General features: G+C 48.7%; 2 protein-coding genes across 4 annotated transcripts in view; one reads left to right on the forward strand and one right to left on the reverse strand.

Annotated features, from left to right (window-relative positions):
* Positions 1–17338, reverse strand: part of egl (Egl_like_exo domain-containing protein) — a 91950-nt gene that overhangs the window by 27029 nt on the left and 47583 nt on the right. The window lies entirely within an intron of this gene.
* On the forward strand, positions 4182–16371 carry LOC149337862 (uncharacterized). Its single transcript, XM_089553655.1, has 5 exons — positions 4182–4185; positions 12485–13419; positions 13702–13852; positions 14379–14579; positions 16232–16371. Exons 1-5 carry the CDS (start codon positions 4182–4184, stop codon positions 16369–16371), a joined length of 1431 nt encoding a protein of 476 aa, XP_089409781.1.

Consider the following 17338-nt stretch of genomic DNA (forward strand, 5'->3'; position numbering starts at 1 on the left):
AACGCTCAACCTGAGCCAATTATGACAGGGTATAATAAGCTCCAAAAATAACAGCCTACAGTTCATGTTTTCTGCTAAGACAAGCAATTATGATTGTCCCTTCAGAGTCATCATAACCAAAACAGGTTCCTGCTAGTAAGCAAACCAGGTTCCTGGCAGCACAAATTGGTCCTTGACCGATCGGGCTTTCCGCTGGATATTCCGGCGGAATCTCTGCTGCGGTGGCGGACTCCGCTTGCTCTCACCACCAAATGTCCCAGTGTGAACGCGCCTTTTTTGCTTGGTCTACCCAAACTGCAGTGCGACATCGCGCTTCGAGTGACGCGACGAGGGTGTCATGACGTCACGCCCTTCACCTCGTGCCGGCCGGGAGGGCTGGGCGCGCACGCTCATGAAACATCAAAACCATCTGCTGAAAGATACGCACAGTGACGACCAGATTTCGATGTAATCACATTCCGAGAATCTATTTCCAGCGTTCAATTTTAAGATTTTGCTTCGGTATTCCTTTAAAAGTATCCAAAGGCTTCCGATCGACTACACTGCTAACCAGAAAGCTTGGATGATGCGCACAATATTCTCCAGCTGGCTGGAAGCCCTTGATGCGGAAGCAGGGCAGATCCGTGTGAATTTTTTTTTTTTGGACAACTGCAGTGGCCACCACATGGTGACGAACACCAGCCTGATTTCTTTCCTCCCAACTGCACATCCAACCACTTGACTAAGGGGTCTTTAAGAGTGTCAAGTCTGCGCACAAAAGGAGACTCATCCGGCGGATGTTGTCAAACATCGAACTGAAGCGACCGCTCGAAACCGATCTGCGCTGGAGATGGGGCGTGGACGGCTACTTCGGCCACCCTTGTCCAGAACTGCTTCAGGCATCATCGGAAGCGAGCAAGCGGTGGCGATCTGCAGCCACCAACCCAAGCATGAAACACACTTCGCAGTGTTGATGCAATGACGCTGTTGAACTGGATGACTCTGTGTATGCTTGCTGACTTGATCGTGCACGAGGAATTCAGCGACGGCGCTATTATCGACAGTGCGCACAATGAGGAGAGTGAGGATGGCGAAAACCAAGCACAAGGAAGGCAAGTAAGCTTGCGTGATTCCTTGGCGACCACAATGACGACGAAGCTATGCATAGCTTATCAAGCTAAGAAGCCAAAGAACCTCTCCACCGCCCATCCCCCACCCAACTAACATCCAGAGCTTACCAAGCATGTTTTATTTAAATCACCTCTTCGACATCGCCTGTGTGACTCACGTTACATACCTCGAACCCCTTCAAAAACACAGCTAATCGTGGTTTCAGGCTAGCGCACTGATAAATTACGACTTTGGCTTATTATGATGACGTCGACCTCTTTTGTTCTGATAAAAACAGTATGATAAAAAACACGCTTGGACGGGTTGAGAACGCTTCGTTTCTGCATGGGCACAAATTGGCAACACCTTTGTTGCGATGTTGCATTGCAATGTTCTTGCAAATGCAGCATTCAGCTTGGAAGAAGGTATACTTGCAGTACATAGAATTTTTGAAACTCTTTTTGGGGCACTATCAGAGGGAGCCTGTGCATCTGCAGATTTTTTTGGACCCTTGATAGAAAGTGGTGAATCTGTCGTGCACCATTTTTCCACCAACTTCTTTCAGGGCATTTATTTTCAGAACTACAAAACAGCCTCTTCCCGGCCGCTGTGCTTAATGGGTGCCCAAGTGCTCGTCTGTCTTTTCTGGACATGGTCGAGAGAGAACTTTATGCTGATACATTGGGTTCTCGCACTATTCGTTTTCCTCGGAGTACCTGTACGACCTCTCCACAAGGCAGATGGCCAAGGTTGTGATCAGTTATGCATCTGCAGCCTTTTTGATGCCAGTGAATTCAGCGGATGTAGTCGAGCCTACTTGTAATGGATGCAGACATAAAGAACGCTTGCTTATTACGAACGGGCACGGCACTACCATCAAAATACGCATATGAGCCATGGCAATTTGTCGCAAATACAAGAAAAAAAATCTGGCCACATCTCTCGGTTATAGCGAAGGAGGAGGCGCCGTAAGCTACCCCCGGAATTGAAGACATTGTGCTTCAAGTAAGTGCGGAGATGAGAGAGCGCCTCTCAACCTTCACGACACCGCCCGGGAAAGAATACGTCGACCCAAAAATGCAATGAAAGGCGGCACTGCAGTGCTAACCGGAAAGTGCGGCGCCGTAAACGGTAACGTAAACATGGTAACAGTATGCTAGAACTTTCTATTGAGCGAGTAAGTAACCGCCAGCCAAGCCTGCGTCGATGGCCTACGAGGGCAATCATTGGCTGCGTGTTCGCCGGCTGGGCAAAGCATCCCAGGTGGAAGAAGCGCGGTGAGAAAGGGGCATCGTCAAAACCGAAGCTGCTGACCAGGGTAGTATCAACTAACAGCAGCAATGTGAGGATTTTGAAAGCCTTGCTTGTCTTATTTATGTGCCAGGACAGCAGCTTGGGCAGGCTGGTTTGTGACGGAACTGATTTTTATTTAAAAAAATCGGGGGTTATAAAAGAAATGTGAATACAAATCTCTCTGATTATTTGTCTTAGGTTGTCGTTTTACGACACTCAAATGATATGGTTGTGACGCATGTGTTTTTGAGGGTGTGAAGAAGGCATAAGAAGCAGTGTTTCTTTGAAATAAAAATCAGTTTTAACACAGTGCTACAGTGCTTGTCTCTTGTCCCGGTGTTTTGCGCTGTCCCATCACAAATTGTTTATGTGGCCAACCTGCCACCAGCTGCTTCATCCATGATTAGTTGTGCCCTAAATTTGATAGCTGGATGGCCTGCAAGGAGGCTCTGCTTTGCACAAGCAGGTGCGCAGTTATAAAAGAAACAAAGGCCACCTTTAGTGGCCTTAGTATTTTTGGCTGTTGTACGGAGAGTCCACTCACCGGGAACATCGGATATAACGACCGCCAGTTTCGGTATAAGTGGGCTCGACTGTAGCTTCAGTCGGCCGCAAAAAACTTTTTCACACTTTAAACATGCACCTTACGCATTGGGCCGTACCTTCGTGCCAAGGAGATGTTTGTGCTGTCGTCAGTGAATTGCTACCTGTGTGAGCAATGAGAAATCATTCAGTAATAATGTTATGAATTTTCTTGGGACGTACTTTAGCAGTCTCTTAAAAAAGACATTGAGATCATGCACTTCACTATAACATTTTGGTCTGCGATGAAAGACTCCGGAATTCCGTGCAAACTCTTCATGTTCGTGGGACTGCTTAACGTGTGGAAAACCCACACGATGGATGAACATGCAGAACCGAGGTCATTCAACGAGCTCACTCTTTATTATGCATGCTCTTTTAGTTGTTGTTCTTGCAGCGTTAGCAGTATAACCTCCTTTCCCAAAAATGACCGCACTGTGTGTGGACACATCCGGGCACCCACAGCTAAGAATGCATTTTCAACAACCTTCACCCGTCCCCCCCATAGGCGGATTCTTGTGAATGCTCAACGTATGCCGTCGGCCATGCATCCTACAAAAAAGAAAACGCCAACAAGCCTCTCGTCTAGAACCGGAGGTATGACAGTGAGAAGTAGACAGAGGCCACCAGAACTCAAGCGGTCTGAGAGCAACGTGAAGAAGCCGCATGCTAGCGACTGGCATCAATTCTTTCACAAGCACAACAATTCAGCGAACTGGTGCAACGAAATCATTTCATCGCAGTTACATTTCATTGCAGTAGCATATTTCTCTGCATAATCGCCATCACAGAGCGCATGCATTGCCCCTTTGTGCAATTGAAATTTAATTTCTTTCTTCTATCTCCACCGCTGCCGAGAGCCCGCTTTTCCTTGGTTTTTTCCGTCGCGTGCAACAAAAAATATTCGGATTCTAAAAAAAAGAAGTGGCACTAATTTATCCATCCTTCATTTGGTAACAATAGCAATACGTCGGGTTCAACATGTCGAGTAGACACAGGGGCTATGTGATGGATGCTGTAGTGGAGGAGGACTCCAGATTGACACCAGCTGAGGTTTTCGAGTGAGAGCTCCACTACGCCATGTTTCACCAAGGTCATTGGGCGTTGCCCTTTGACCTTGAGCAGGAGGTGTGGCTGTGATGTAAGACCACATGACTCACCGCTTCGCCACATGTGGTCATGTGATGACTCGAGGCAACGCTGCACGCAGTTCCGCCATGGGTGAGAGTGGGGCTGCCAGCGTAAACCAGCACAGCCAAGGGCTTTCGCTCTAACTAGGTTTAGAAGCATAGAGTTTCTTACTATTACCTAGAGGGAAAGCTGGCAAGCCGTCTATGGGAGTTTGCATGGAGACCCCACGTGACCACCTCAGCCACCATGGGCGCTCAAAGCATCATAAGGCGGTGAGCTACTTGTTGCGGAACTGCAACTTTTGGCCAAAAAATAATAAAAAAATAAAGCTGTTTGTTAGCTACAAACGTCCTAACATTCAATATCTTGTCTAATGATTGCAACAACCGAGCAGAAAAGCATTTAAGTGCAAAGTTTGCCTAAAATAAGAGATGACTAGCTTTCCTATTGGCCAAGTGATGAACACAAAAAAAAACTAATATTTCGTAATTAACAGGCGCACTTTTAAAAGTAAATATGTTTTCCAAAAAAATGTTGTTGTTTAGATACTTTAAGAGGTTTTTTAATGGCATTTCGGAAGAGTAAAACCTTTTATTGGCGTCGTGTGTCGTCGCGTTTTCACTACTATGGCTTTTGCACACTGCGATCGCGCGAAAGTCGTCTGCGCACACACGAACTACGTTTTCGGAATGAAACGCCTTAGTACTGCCACTCTGTGTTCCCGAAAAACTACGACTGTTCCGCAACAAGTAGCTCACCGCCCCATGATGCTTTGAGCGTCCATGGTGGCTGAAGTGCAGCGCCGCCAGCTTTCCCTCTAGGTAGTAGTAAGAAACTCTATGTTTAGAAGAGTCAAACCATTGCCAATTTTTTTCAACGCACACACGTTTTTGCATTCCACCTCCATCGAAATGTTCTCATTTATTGCTTAGCTGTGTTCACACACGTGCTTTCTCGCGGTTCGTGCTCCACTGATTCTGTTTGTTTGTTTCGGCTTCTTGTTTGTTTTTTGGTTCTTTTCTGCTGGTAGTAGAAGACTGCACATGTTGTATGACGCTCTGACTTCCCCTGCATCATGAGAAACAAAATTAGGTCTACAAATACCCCGCTTGTTCTGTAGCAGAGCTCAGTCGGCACTGTGCTGGCCACTCCCCGGTCTGCTTGTGCCACCAGCACACGTGCTTCCAGCGGATCGCCACCAACCGGCCACTTTGCTCCCAGATGCTGGCACCAGTGGTCCGATTCAGCCCTGCTGCTGCAGACCAACCCCTGTTTCACATGCTGCCCATTTCACTGCAATCCCAACCCGATGGAAATCGTACACAGGCTGCCTGCGGCTAGGCCCTATCCAGCTGCCGACCTAACCAATTTGCAGCATGTTTGGTTTGGTTTATGGGCGGTTTAAAGTCCCAAAGCGACTCAGTCTGTGAGGGACACCGCAGTGAAGGGCTACGGAAATTTCGACCACCTGGGGTTTTTTAACGTGCACTGGCATCACACAGTACACGGGCCTCTAGAATTTTGCCTCTATTGAAATTCACCCGCCGGGGTCGGGATCAAACCCAGTTGGCAACCTGTGAAATGGGCCTCAAGCGCCCTGTCTATGCCAAGTGGGCCGTGAAATGATGTCAAAAATGAAACTATGCAGAACTACTCGACATTCTGGCCGCTGCTTTCCCGATGAAGACGGAGAAAATTCTTTTTCGGGTGAGCTCGACGCAGCCTTCGTGGTCTTGATGATTTGTGGAGCCAGTTGTGCAAATTGCCGGGTGCTATCTATGATGGACCCCCTGGATGACAACGTTGAGCCCAAACGGAGAGCTTGTGGAGAAAGATATGACTGCTGAAGTCGCGGACAACCAGCTTACCCCTGGTGTGAACTGTGATGAGGACTTGTGCTTCAACGTGTTCCGTGCACTCAGCATGGTTCGTTGCTACCACACCTCAGTAGAAGGCCTCACCTGCTCGGAGTCCATTGATAACACTGAAAAATGCGTTCTCTCGCAAGGAAGATGAAGAAACACAGAAATAATCTGTGCGCAGTAAGTGGCTATCATCTTCATCATCATCATCAGCCTGACCACGCCCACTGCAGGGCCTCTCCCATGTCTCTCCAGTTAACCCTGTCCCTCGCCAATTGCGGCCAACCTCATCCGCCCACCTAACTTTCTGCCGCCCCCTGCTACGCTTGCCTTCCCTTGGAATATCCACTCCGTTACCCTTAATAAGGACCAGCGGTTGTCTTGCCTTCGCATTACATGCCCTGCCCAGGCCCACTTCTGCCCCTTTACTTCGCCTAGGATGTCATTAACCCGCGTTTGTTCCCTCACCCAACTGCTTCCGATCTCTTAACGTTACACCAACCATTTTCCTTTCCATGGCTCGCTGCGTTGCCCTTAACTTAAGCTGAATGAACCCTCTTCATTTGCCTCCACGTTTCTTCCCCATAGGCGGGTACCGGTAAGATACAGCTGTTGTATACTTTTCTCTTGAGGGCTATCGTAGAAGTACATTTTATTCCATCTCAGTATGTTTGTTAAGTTTACTGCTACTTTTGCACTGAACTCATGAGTTGGTTCTCAGTTTCGCACAGCAGGTGTTTGACTGCACAACAGAGCTTGCCATGCAGAACATGTCCCTCTCTGTCCCTACACAAAACTGAACACCACTGCATACGGGCACTGCGACTTAAATGCCAAAGTATTCAAGAAGGAGACTTCTCTGAGTGCTGACTGAGGACATGCCGGAAGAAGGCCCTTTACGCAAAGGAGCACGCACAACACGTCGTGTCGTTCTTCAAGGCCTAAGACTCCTTCAAAAGAAGGCGGTTTTGCGGTGGTTCCGGCTTGTCTATTCAAAGAAAAAGTGACGCAGGCCATATTGAAGAACTCTGTTCAGGTGAAGAAGAGTGCCCGTAGAGTGAAAATGAAAGCCATCTAGTTGTGCAATCAGCTGCATCTCTCCAGGCTTCCCAAGGGAATCAGTGACTACAAGAAAGGGGCTCTTGAAGGGGTTTTTTACGGTGAAAACCCATAAGCCAGACATGCCTTTCAAATCTATTGTCAGTGAGCGGGATTCTTGGCAGCAAAAGGTGAGCAAATTTCTCCTGAAGCATTTCAAAGGACTGGAAATGGACGATCCCTTCGCCACCAAGAATTCTGCAGAGGTGGCAGCCTTTTTAAAAGACCAGTCTTCTATTGGATACTTGTTTTCTGTGGATGTGGGAGATTTATTCTATGCAGTTCCGCATAGTGAACTTTTCAAATCTGTACGGGAGTGTATTGAATGGGGCCATTGCACTTCAGAACTCAGCTGGACTAAGTATTGACAATTTTTTATCGGTACTTGAATTCTACCTAAGGTCTTTGACACAGAGATATATTCTTGCAGAGAAGAGGCACTTGCATCGGTTCCTGTGTTGGCCCTGCATTGTGCAATATATTTCTATCAACTATTGGCCCTGCTTTAGCATCTTCCCTTGACACTGGCCCAGTCCTGCGAATTTTCAGATACGCGGACGACTTCTTGCTGATACTAACAAGTAGTAACTCTGCATTGACGCTCCCCAGCAAAGTGGAAAAAATCTTGTCCGTTTCCAGACAACAGGGAAAAAGGCTGGCTTTTACTCACGAACTTCCACACAACAGCTTGCAGTTTTTAGATATTAATATGAAGCTTTTAGAAGGGCGAGTGTGCTGGATGTATTCCCCCCCATGAGCAAAAAAGGAACTGCTTCCATACGGATCGGCGCACTCCAAGACAGTCAAAAAGGCGATCGCTTCACTTTGCCTTGAGTCCGCATTGCTTAAGTCCTGGGCTCACATGGCTGAGGCTAGCTTCAACAATCAGATCGAAAGGCTTCAAATGCCTGGCTTCCCGTGTTCTGTTGTTTGCAGCGTAGCGGAGACCCTCCTTCAAAAAATGAAAGGCAAGAAGAAAAAATCCCATGCTAAGCCGGGATCAAGGCGACCGCAAGTGGTCCCTCACATACACCGTGTGGCGCACAGCTTGAAGAAGGTTGCTGGCCGGTACGACAATCCTGTCGTTTCCTCCGCACCCAAAAAGCTGAGCGGTTTATGCTCGCGGATCAGCCAGAAGAAGAAAGCCCTGTGCGATAAGAGGCACGGCAGGCATCCTGTTTTCTGTGCCGTCAGAGTGGTGTACGAAATCCCACTGACGTTGCTGTATTAACGACAGGGCACGGGAGCATGAGAAATCGTTAGAAAACGGAGGCGGGTCAAATATGCCCGTACATTGTAAAGACTGCAAGTGTGAGCCAGTGTAGGGGGGACACCCCTCTTAGAACTATTTTTTTTTATTTATGGACAGATTTACACCAAATTTTCACTGTTTGTACATTTTAATGTGCTGATTCTAAAACTGCAAACAGTTTCCCCCTGCAGCAGTAAGTTTTGTATTTATCATGAAAAATATGTCTTTTGTTTGGAGGAAGTTTGGTTAATTAACATAAGACCTTGTGGAGAAGATTACTATTTATAAATGATCTAGAATCACCAAGGAGTGCAATAAGGCATAAATGAGCATTCTAGGACGACTTGGACGAAAGTTACAGCTGGTCAAACATTACAGAGAAAAAGCTCATTTTGACTACTGAGACAAACGATTTATTTCCAAAATTTTCCTGAGGAAGCAGTAGTTTAAATTTAGCCTTATTGCACAACCTGTGCATTTATCTTTCTAGCACAAAAAGAATTGTAGTAATAGCTAATATAGAATTGGAGATATCGCTCCTCCAAAATTCTGTGCATGCCAAAATTTCAGTTTTGAGAAATCGAAAAAAACGTTTTTGGCATATTTTTGTGGCACTAAGGGTAACTAGAAATCACTGAAGTGAGTTCTGGCTGGTTTCTGATATAAAAGCACCATTTCCCGTCGACATAACTGCGGTTGCAACAAGCAAATTGCCGGCGAATAGATGGCATTGTTTGGAGGAGTGCCTTTGCACTGTGACCTCCCCCAAGCTGCAGCGCGCGATTCTACCTCACAACGGCGCTGTGATTGCAGTCAGCCCCTAACAAACGATACATACGTGCTCTTTGCTCATCTTGCCCCACAAAACATTGAGAAACAAATTTATTTCGTCAAGGTTTCCCATTCCGCGCTTTGAGGGACGCCGTTTCGCGGCCGCCGCTGGCGCCGCGTCATCAGGTTTATCGGAGATCTCGATCTATCGCGCCCGCTGTTGCTGGCTGTCAACGGAAGCTGCTTAGGTATCGCTTTTTCATCTGCACAGTCATGATTACGCTGTCTGTACGCGGCAGGAATCGCCCTGATCACTTCTCGCCGTCGCGCTATAAGCAGCGTCGGCGGCGTTATCAGGTCATCACGAAGCGTCGGCGCTTCGCTGATTGTAGATAACGGGTCGGTGCCGCATGGCTGATTATAGATAATGGGATGCGACGATGCAGCGTACACAACGCGCTTCGTATCTATACCCTTCGCTCCCTCAGGATGAGTGTTCAATCCTCGCTGTCAGGCTAAGCATCGCCGGTTACGGCGTTATCGGACCGTCCTGGAGCGTGGCTGCTGAATGTAGACACAAGGATGCAACGATACAGCGTTCCCAGCGCGCTTCGGATCAATATCTTTTAGTGATTTTAGACTAAGACTTGCGTAAATTGAAATATTTCGCACTTAGCGCCCCACAAACCTCACTTCGCCGTGACAGTGGGACTGCCCGACCCACACAAAATGGCGCCGGGCTGCAAACGGTCGACGCCGTCAACCAACCAAAAGTCGCCATTTTGGTCACGTGATTTTGAGAACCAATAGCAGAGCGCGTTTTGCTCAATTTTGTTTCTTTGTATGCCGCTGCTTGGGCTTGCTCATAGTTGCCAACCGGAGTATGGAAATAGCCTGAATCGAGACCTTTCAAACGAAACCAAAATGGCGCCGGCGGAGCGCGTATTTTTCGAACTGCGGGCAGTCAAAGTTCGGTGCGATTAGACCTCAATTTAAAGGGCCGCGCGCGCGGTTTCACGTCTTTGGAACGCGATAACTCATGAATTAGGCGGTATTTTTCAACGAAAATTTGTAGATAGCTGCGCAATCACCTAAGGATCGCGAAAATGAAAAGATTGAAAATGCGATTTTTTGACCAATTTTCGGCCGCAAAGAGCCGTGTCCCCCTTAAAGGGATACTGAGGCGGTTTTCGAATCAGATAACCTTCTAGGGTTTTGAAGTAGTGTCATTGCTGATGACGTCTGTGAAATTATTTTTTCGATTTTGGCTAAAACAGTGGCGCAATCACCAATTAAAAACGCGATGTTTAAATTTCCCGCGCCACGCGCGAGCGCAGGCGAGGGGAACAGCGGAGAGGGAAACCTCGTCCATGTCGGCCAGCGTGACGTCATGTTGAGGAGCCGGAGATGCTTCGGCGCACCCGAGCGCGCTTTCAGCGCGCCTTGTTTCTCGTACTGCGTGCGTTGTGACGTACAAAGCGTGTCAGCCGACCTTGAGAATCAGATTCAACAGGTACTACTCTGCGTTCGTGTCCACGAACAACTACGGCCGCCACTGTGTCGTCTTCCTCTGTTTTCCGCAAGATCACAAGCTCGCAGCGCAACCGCTCGCTGCTGTGAAGAAGAATTCAAGCCGACTAAAGCAAGCTTACTCTGCTCGAAACACTTTCGTAAGAGCGGCTACAGGCAGAGCTTGTCCTAGTGTGATCTCTGGAGATTTCTGTCGAAAAGGCGCGGCTGAACCATGACACAGTTACATCGATTTCCTCGCGCATAAGAAGCGTGTCACCATTCCGAAGAAGCGCCTCTTCTAAAAGTAGAAACATGCTCACTTAGCCCCTGAAGAAACCTTATAGAGGCTTAAGCATGTGTCGCTCTCCTCAGCTTAGGTGCGGCCAGACCACCTGCGATATGCTCAGCAAGGCTCGGTTAGTGATTTTATACTCGGTTCGACGTGTCCAAGCAAGCAAGCAAGCAAACAGAGCAAAGCACAATAAAGCAAAGCAAGCAAGCATCGAAGCTCTTCATATGCGGCATCTCGTTTAATCCTAGCTAAGCAATTAAAATGAAAGCGTTCGACGTTGATTTCGGATGCAAATTTATGAGAGAAATGAATGCCAACCGAGTTTTTGCAAAAAAATAAAAACACCGCAACCTTACTCGGTTTCTTCATCAAGTTGTGGCAGCGGGCGAGTTGCAGCTAGCTTGGCTTTTAAACACACATATAGTTGGCAACTACTTCACTGAACCTAAACTGCAAATCTAGGAAGGGCGAACGTTTCCGAGGCAGCGATTAATATTTTCTGGCATCTGCTGAACGCGCCAGGAGTGAAGCGTATTTGTGCGCGTATTTGGCTTGGTTTCCAGCGCACCATGATTGCGTCACTATCTTGTGGTCACATGCCTCGCAGTGCTTGGCCACTGCGCTTCGCTAATTTTGACACCAACTTTGTGCTCCTTCATCGTTTCCTTGAAATACTTTTTTGCCCCAACCTGCAACGCCGGGTACTGAGAACAGGATTTTTTGTACACAGTGCTTTGGGCCTTTTCTTTAGGCTGACGCTCTTCCGGGCGAGCCAGGAGGCGTCCGGTAGTGGTAATTGACTTGAGTATTGTTCGCACCCCTTCCTTTCCGAGAATACGAGCCGAGGTTGTGCTGGAACCTTTTACGCATGGTCTGCATCGCGTCTTTGACGCTGGCGTATGCTTGTGCTAGGCATAGAATTTTTTGCTTGTGTCTTTTTTGGTTTCAGGCGATACGTGGAATGAGCAAACTGTAGTATCCTTTTCTTCGGTAGTCAGTAAAAAATATAGTCGCCGTATTCGCTTTTACAACGACACGGAAAGCTGCGATCTGCCCTCAACGCAGCGCCGGATCCGCATCGGCAGCTTCTCCAGTCCTCAAAGTGACGTCACGACCTCTCTTGACCAATCACGGGCGGCGGCGCGCCGCGCGGCGTGCCCCGCGGCACAGGCCGCATATTTCGGCTAAAAAAGGCAATTCGCGCTTGTTTTTGCCTTATTTGGATGCGATATTCCAGTATACAGCATGAAGAACTATAGGATGCCGCTGCCAGCCCGATTTTCAGAAAAAGTGCTTCAGTCTCCCTTTAAGGGAATAAGGATTCTGGGCAGGAGTTGTGATGAGGTAACACGTGAAATTTTTTAGGCTTTCATGATCAAAAAGAAGGGCAGTACTTGTGTTAGCGACTCTTTGGTATCCTTCCGTAGAAATTGTGGTGTACTGATAGTGCATGCGCATGTTTTAAAAACTGCATTTTCATGTATTGCTTATCAGACACGCAAGCACTCGTTGGCAGATCACATGTCCATTGGCCTATAAAAAGGCACTGCATCAATAAACGTTTGTTCAGTTCCAGCCTGGCGTCCGACTGATACACAACAGTTGGCGACGAGGCAGCGACGGCTGTCGGCAGGATCGGCGAGTATTGTCTCGGCACGAACGCGTCATGGGACGAATACGTCGAGCGCCTGGAAATGTTCTGCGAAGCGAACCAGATAACGAAAGAAGAGCAGAAAAGAGCAGTCCTGTTGAGCAGCTGCGGCGAGGAAGTGTACGGGCTCATCGTAACTGTGGTGAAGCCAGAAAGACCGACAGCAGCAACCTACGAAGAAATCACGACTGCCGTTCGCAAGCACCTGCATCCAAAGCCTTCGGAGCTGTATGCAAGGTTTTTGTTCTACAGGCGAAACCAGGCTGCCGAGGAATCGGTTGCGGACTACGTCACGGCGCTTCGGAAGCTAGCCGAAGACTGCGGTTCTGGCAGCACCCAGCTCCCGTTGGACGTCATGATGCGGGATCGTTTCGTATGCGGACTCCGGAACGAAGGGGTTCAGCAGCGACTTCTCGCAGAACACAGCCTTACGTTTAAGGTTGCGTATGACTTGGCCACAACTGCAGAAGCAACCGCTAAGCAACAGCGAGATATACGCAAGCACGGTCGATACAAGACGGACTGCCAGGAAATGGTACAAGCAACCCGTGCGAAGCAAGACACCCCAGCGGAGGGGTCCACCTGTTACCGGTGCAACGGTAAGCACGCTCCGCATTTGTGCCGTTTTAGAAAGGCGACATGCTTCCACTGCAAAAGGGTTGGACATATAGCTAAGGCTTGTCGGTCGAAAGACGATAGTAGAACTGCTCGGAAGACAGCGTATGAGCAAAAGAAGAAAGGAGATAAGAGAAAGGGCGTGTACGAAATGAGTGCGTTGTTTTCCCTGATCGAAGTAACTGAGCAAGAACAGAAGGTCATGGTTCAAGTAGAGCTTGAAGGGCAAGAAGTTCCGATGGAGGTAGATTCTGGCGCATCGTGCTCAATTGTGAGTGAAGATACGTTCAGGGTTATTGAAGGGAATCACGGTAAAATACCACGGCAACATTCTGGAACAACTATCGTAACCTGGTCGAAGGAGGCGTTGCCCGTGTTGGGTCAAGCAACTGTCTTGGTGGAATTCAAAGGCAGGAAGGCAAAGCTGCCTTTGCTCGTAGTACAGAAGCAAGGCAACAGCCTGATTGGGCGAAACTGGTTTAACCCGTTAGGTATTGGCTTGCGGGGAATACAGCAAGTAAACGTGGAGGACATGCCTTCGCGATTTCCCCAGGTGTTTCGCAGGGACCTTCCTGGCTTCAACGGACCGTCAGTTCACATCGAACTGAAAGATGACGCCCAACCGGTGTTCCTCAAAAGTCGACCAGTTCCACTGGCCCTCAAGGACGACGTGGCCAACGAAGTGGACCGCTTAATGCAACGAGGTGTGTGGGAGCCCGTCAGCTACTCCAACTGGGCAACACCACTGGTAGTGGTAAGAAAAAAAGATGGAACTTTACGTCTTTGCGGCGACTATCGCAGTACCGTAAACAAAGCTATTAAGAGCAGTGGATACCCCTTGCCCACTACAGCTGAAATGCTGACAGCTCTAAGTTCAAGCAAGTTTTTTACCAAGTTGGATCTAGCCCAAGCTTATCAGCAGCTTATGCTAGACGATGAGACGGCTGAGGTGCTCACAGTTAACACGATAAAGGGACTGTACAAGGTTAAGCGGCTGCCGTTTGGCATTTCGGTCGCACCTTGGGTTTTTCAACGAGTCATCGACACGCTGTTAGCGGGCATTCCCGGAGTGAAAGCTTATCTGGATGACATATTAATTTCTGGATGTAATGCCGAAGAGCACGCCGAGAGATTAGAGACTGTGCTATCGCGTCTGCAGAAGGCACAGCTACGAGTAAACAAGGACAAGTGCGAATTTAACCAGACGAGCATCGAATTCTTGGGACACAGCTAGGATTGATGACTCAGGAGTACACCCCAGCCGAAGCAAGACGGGCACCATCCAGCAAGCGCCTGCGCCCGCAAGCAAAAAGGAGCTGCAAGCCTCTTTGGGATTGCTGAATTTCTACAGCAGTTTCCTCAAGGGCAGGACGGAAGCGGCCGAACCGCTTTGTCGACTGCTCGACCGTGACCACGAATGGAAGTGGACAGGTGAGCATCAGCGGGCGTTTGAGAGACTGAAAAATTTACTCAGCTCAGACTCCGTACTTGTGCCCTACGATTGCAAGTGTCTTTAATTTTGTGCTGCGACGCATCGCCTGTGGGGGTGGGGGCAGTGTTAGCCCATCGTGCGGATGACGGGAAGGAGCAGCCCATAGCTTATGCTTCTCGCACTCTTGGTGTCAGTGAACGCAACTATGCTCAGATTGATAGAGAGTGTTTGGCTGTGGTCTTTGGTGTAAAAAAGTTCCGCCAGTACCTAGCTGGGCGAGAATTTACAGTGATAACAGACCACAAGCCGTTACTCGGCCTGTTTAACACGGACAAGCGAGTGCCCGAAGTTGTGTCGCCCCGAATGCTTCGTTGGATTCTACTGTTGTCTGCGTATAACTACCACCTTGAGTACAGACGAGGCCAAGACAACTCCAGCGCCGATGCACTCAGTCGTCTACCAGCCCCGGGAGACGAGGACGAGCCAAGACCGCCTGGGGACGTGCTCTTGTTGGAAGCGGTCGACTGCGCACCGCTGCAAGCGGCGGACATTGCTGCGCTGATCAAAAAGGACTCGGTTCTATCCCGGGTAAAGGAATGGCTACTCAGCGGCTGGCCGTCAACACAAGTGGACAGCAAGTTTGCGCCTTATGAGGTGAGACGGTCGGAGTTGTCATTGCATCGTGATTGCATACTGTGGGGGAATCGCGTCATAATTCCAACCGCAGCAAGAGAGAATGTGCTGCAGCTCCTGCATGCAAATCATCCAGGGATGAGTGCCATGAAAGCATCAGCTAGAGGGCTCATGTGGTGGCCGAAGATGGACCACGAAATTGAGGAGTTTGCTCGGCACTGTCATCCATGCCAGAGTAACCGGCAAAGTGATCCCTAGGCTCCAGTGCATTTTTGGATCAAGCCAGATCAGCCTTGGAGTCGACTGCACATTGATTTCGCTGGCCCAGTGAAAGGAGAAGTTTTCTTAGTCGTGGTAGACGCGCACAGCAATTGGGCTGAAGTCGAAATCATGCCATCCATGAAAGCTACGGCTGTCGTCAACAGCTTAAGGAAGATGTTTGCGACACAGGGTGTACCAGACGTTATCGTTTCAGGTAACGGCACAGCTTTCACTAGCACAGACTTGCAAATGTTTTTGAAGTGTAATGGCGTGCGTGCTATTTTCACCGCACCTTATCATCCAGCCAGCAATGGTAGGGCGGAGAGGATGGTAAGAGAAGTTAAAGGAGCATTGAAGAAGCAGCAGGAAGGTTCGACGCAGTGCAAGATTTCCCGGTTTCTGTTTAACACGACGCCACATTCGGTCACGGGAAAATCGCCAGCAGAGTTAATGTTCGGACGAAGACTGAGGTCAGTGTTGGACAGACTCCATCCGGACCGGCAACACGCGCCTGAGTTCCAATGACAGGAGACTAAGAGGTTTCGTATCGGTGACGCGGTCTGCGCTAAAAGCTTTTGTCCAGGTCCAAGGTAGAAGGCTGCCAGGGTTGTGGCAGTCAGAGGTCCGGTGTCGTACAGCTAAACAACGGCGAGCGTCATCACAGGCACCGCAACCAATTGAGGAGCGCCTGGACGCGGCTCGAAGTGGACCCAGCCACAAGTGAGGACTACCACGTCAGGCTTCCTCCTACCGCTAGGCAGCCACAGCCGCTGTCTGCTAGCCCAGAAGCAACCCCTGGGGCGAGTCCAGGCCAAGCCACCCAAGTACCGGTCGAGCCGCGAAGATCGACGCGTGTTTGACGACCTGCCCTACGCTATGGCATTGATGTCTAGCTAGTCAGTTTTGGATTGTGCAAATAATCTTAGGAGAAAGGAGTGTGGTGTACTGATAGCGCATGTTTTAAAAACTGCATTTTCATGTATCGCTTATCAGCCACACAAGCAGTCGTCGGCAGATCACATGTCCATCGGCCTATAAAAAGGCACTGTATCAATAAACGTTTGTTCAGTTCCAGCCTGGCGTCAGACTGATACACAACAGAAATGAAGTGTCCTTTCTTGATAGTTTTTTATGGCGTCATGTACTGTGCGACTTTTCAGCCCTGCATTTCTACCGGCTCCCTGTTGATTGTTTAGGTGGGCTGTTAATTTTGTTCTTGGTTTTGTCTTTTTGTTGTTTTTTTCGGGTTCCTGACTGCTTTTGCTTCATATGTTTGACTCTGCTCTTGCTATGACTGTAATTTGTTTTTTACTTTTTACTTTCTGGTTTCTGACTGCTTTTGCTTCGGTGGTTGCTACGATTGTCTCACTCTGCTTTTGCTAAGAGATGGCCTCCTCCTAATCTTTTATCAGAATCTGTTAGTTTATCTGCAGAGGTGAAAGGTTTGTTGTCTGTTATCCTGATGTTGATGTTATCCGTGTTGGGTGCAGAGTGATAATGCGATGAGTGTCATGTTTGAGCTGTGTGCTTAAATATGCCACCTTTCCGTGTAATAGACAGTTGTGCGCATGTGGTGTCCCCTCTCTTGTGAGTGTCCTTGTTGTGCTGCCGTTCATTTCATCAGGCACCCCTCAGGCTGTTATTCTGAAGAACATTTCTCGCTGCTCCAATCAAGGTGTGATGCTGGGCGAGTTGGTAGAGCATTCTTTTGGGACACAGCGCTGGCGGACGAGAATGGAGGCACACAGAAGACACACAGTGCGCTGCATAGTGTGTCTTCTGTGCGTCTTCATTCTCGTCCGTTGTCCGCCAACGCTGTGTCCCAAAAGAATGCTGCAATAAATGCACCACTTCCCGAATGCGC

The sequence above is a fragment of the Amblyomma mixtum genome, chromosome 7, assembly GCF_055824585.1.
Source record: "Amblyomma mixtum isolate Tamu chromosome 7, ASM5582458v1, whole genome shotgun sequence".
NCBI classification, from domain to species: Eukaryota; Metazoa; Arthropoda; class Arachnida; order Ixodida; family Ixodidae; genus Amblyomma; species Amblyomma mixtum.

Excerpts from the sequence above, each read along its gene's own strand:
- LOC149337862 (XM_089553655.1), top strand. Across the intron at positions 13,420-13,701 it reads CTGGCGCATCGTGCTCAATT|GTGTTTCGCAGGGACCTTCC; the intron begins GTGAGTGAAGAT and ends CGATTTCCCCAG. Across the intron at positions 13,853-14,378 it reads GGACCGCTTAATGCAACGAG|CTAGGATTGATGACTCAGGA; the intron begins GTGTGTGGGAGC and ends CTTGGGACACAG.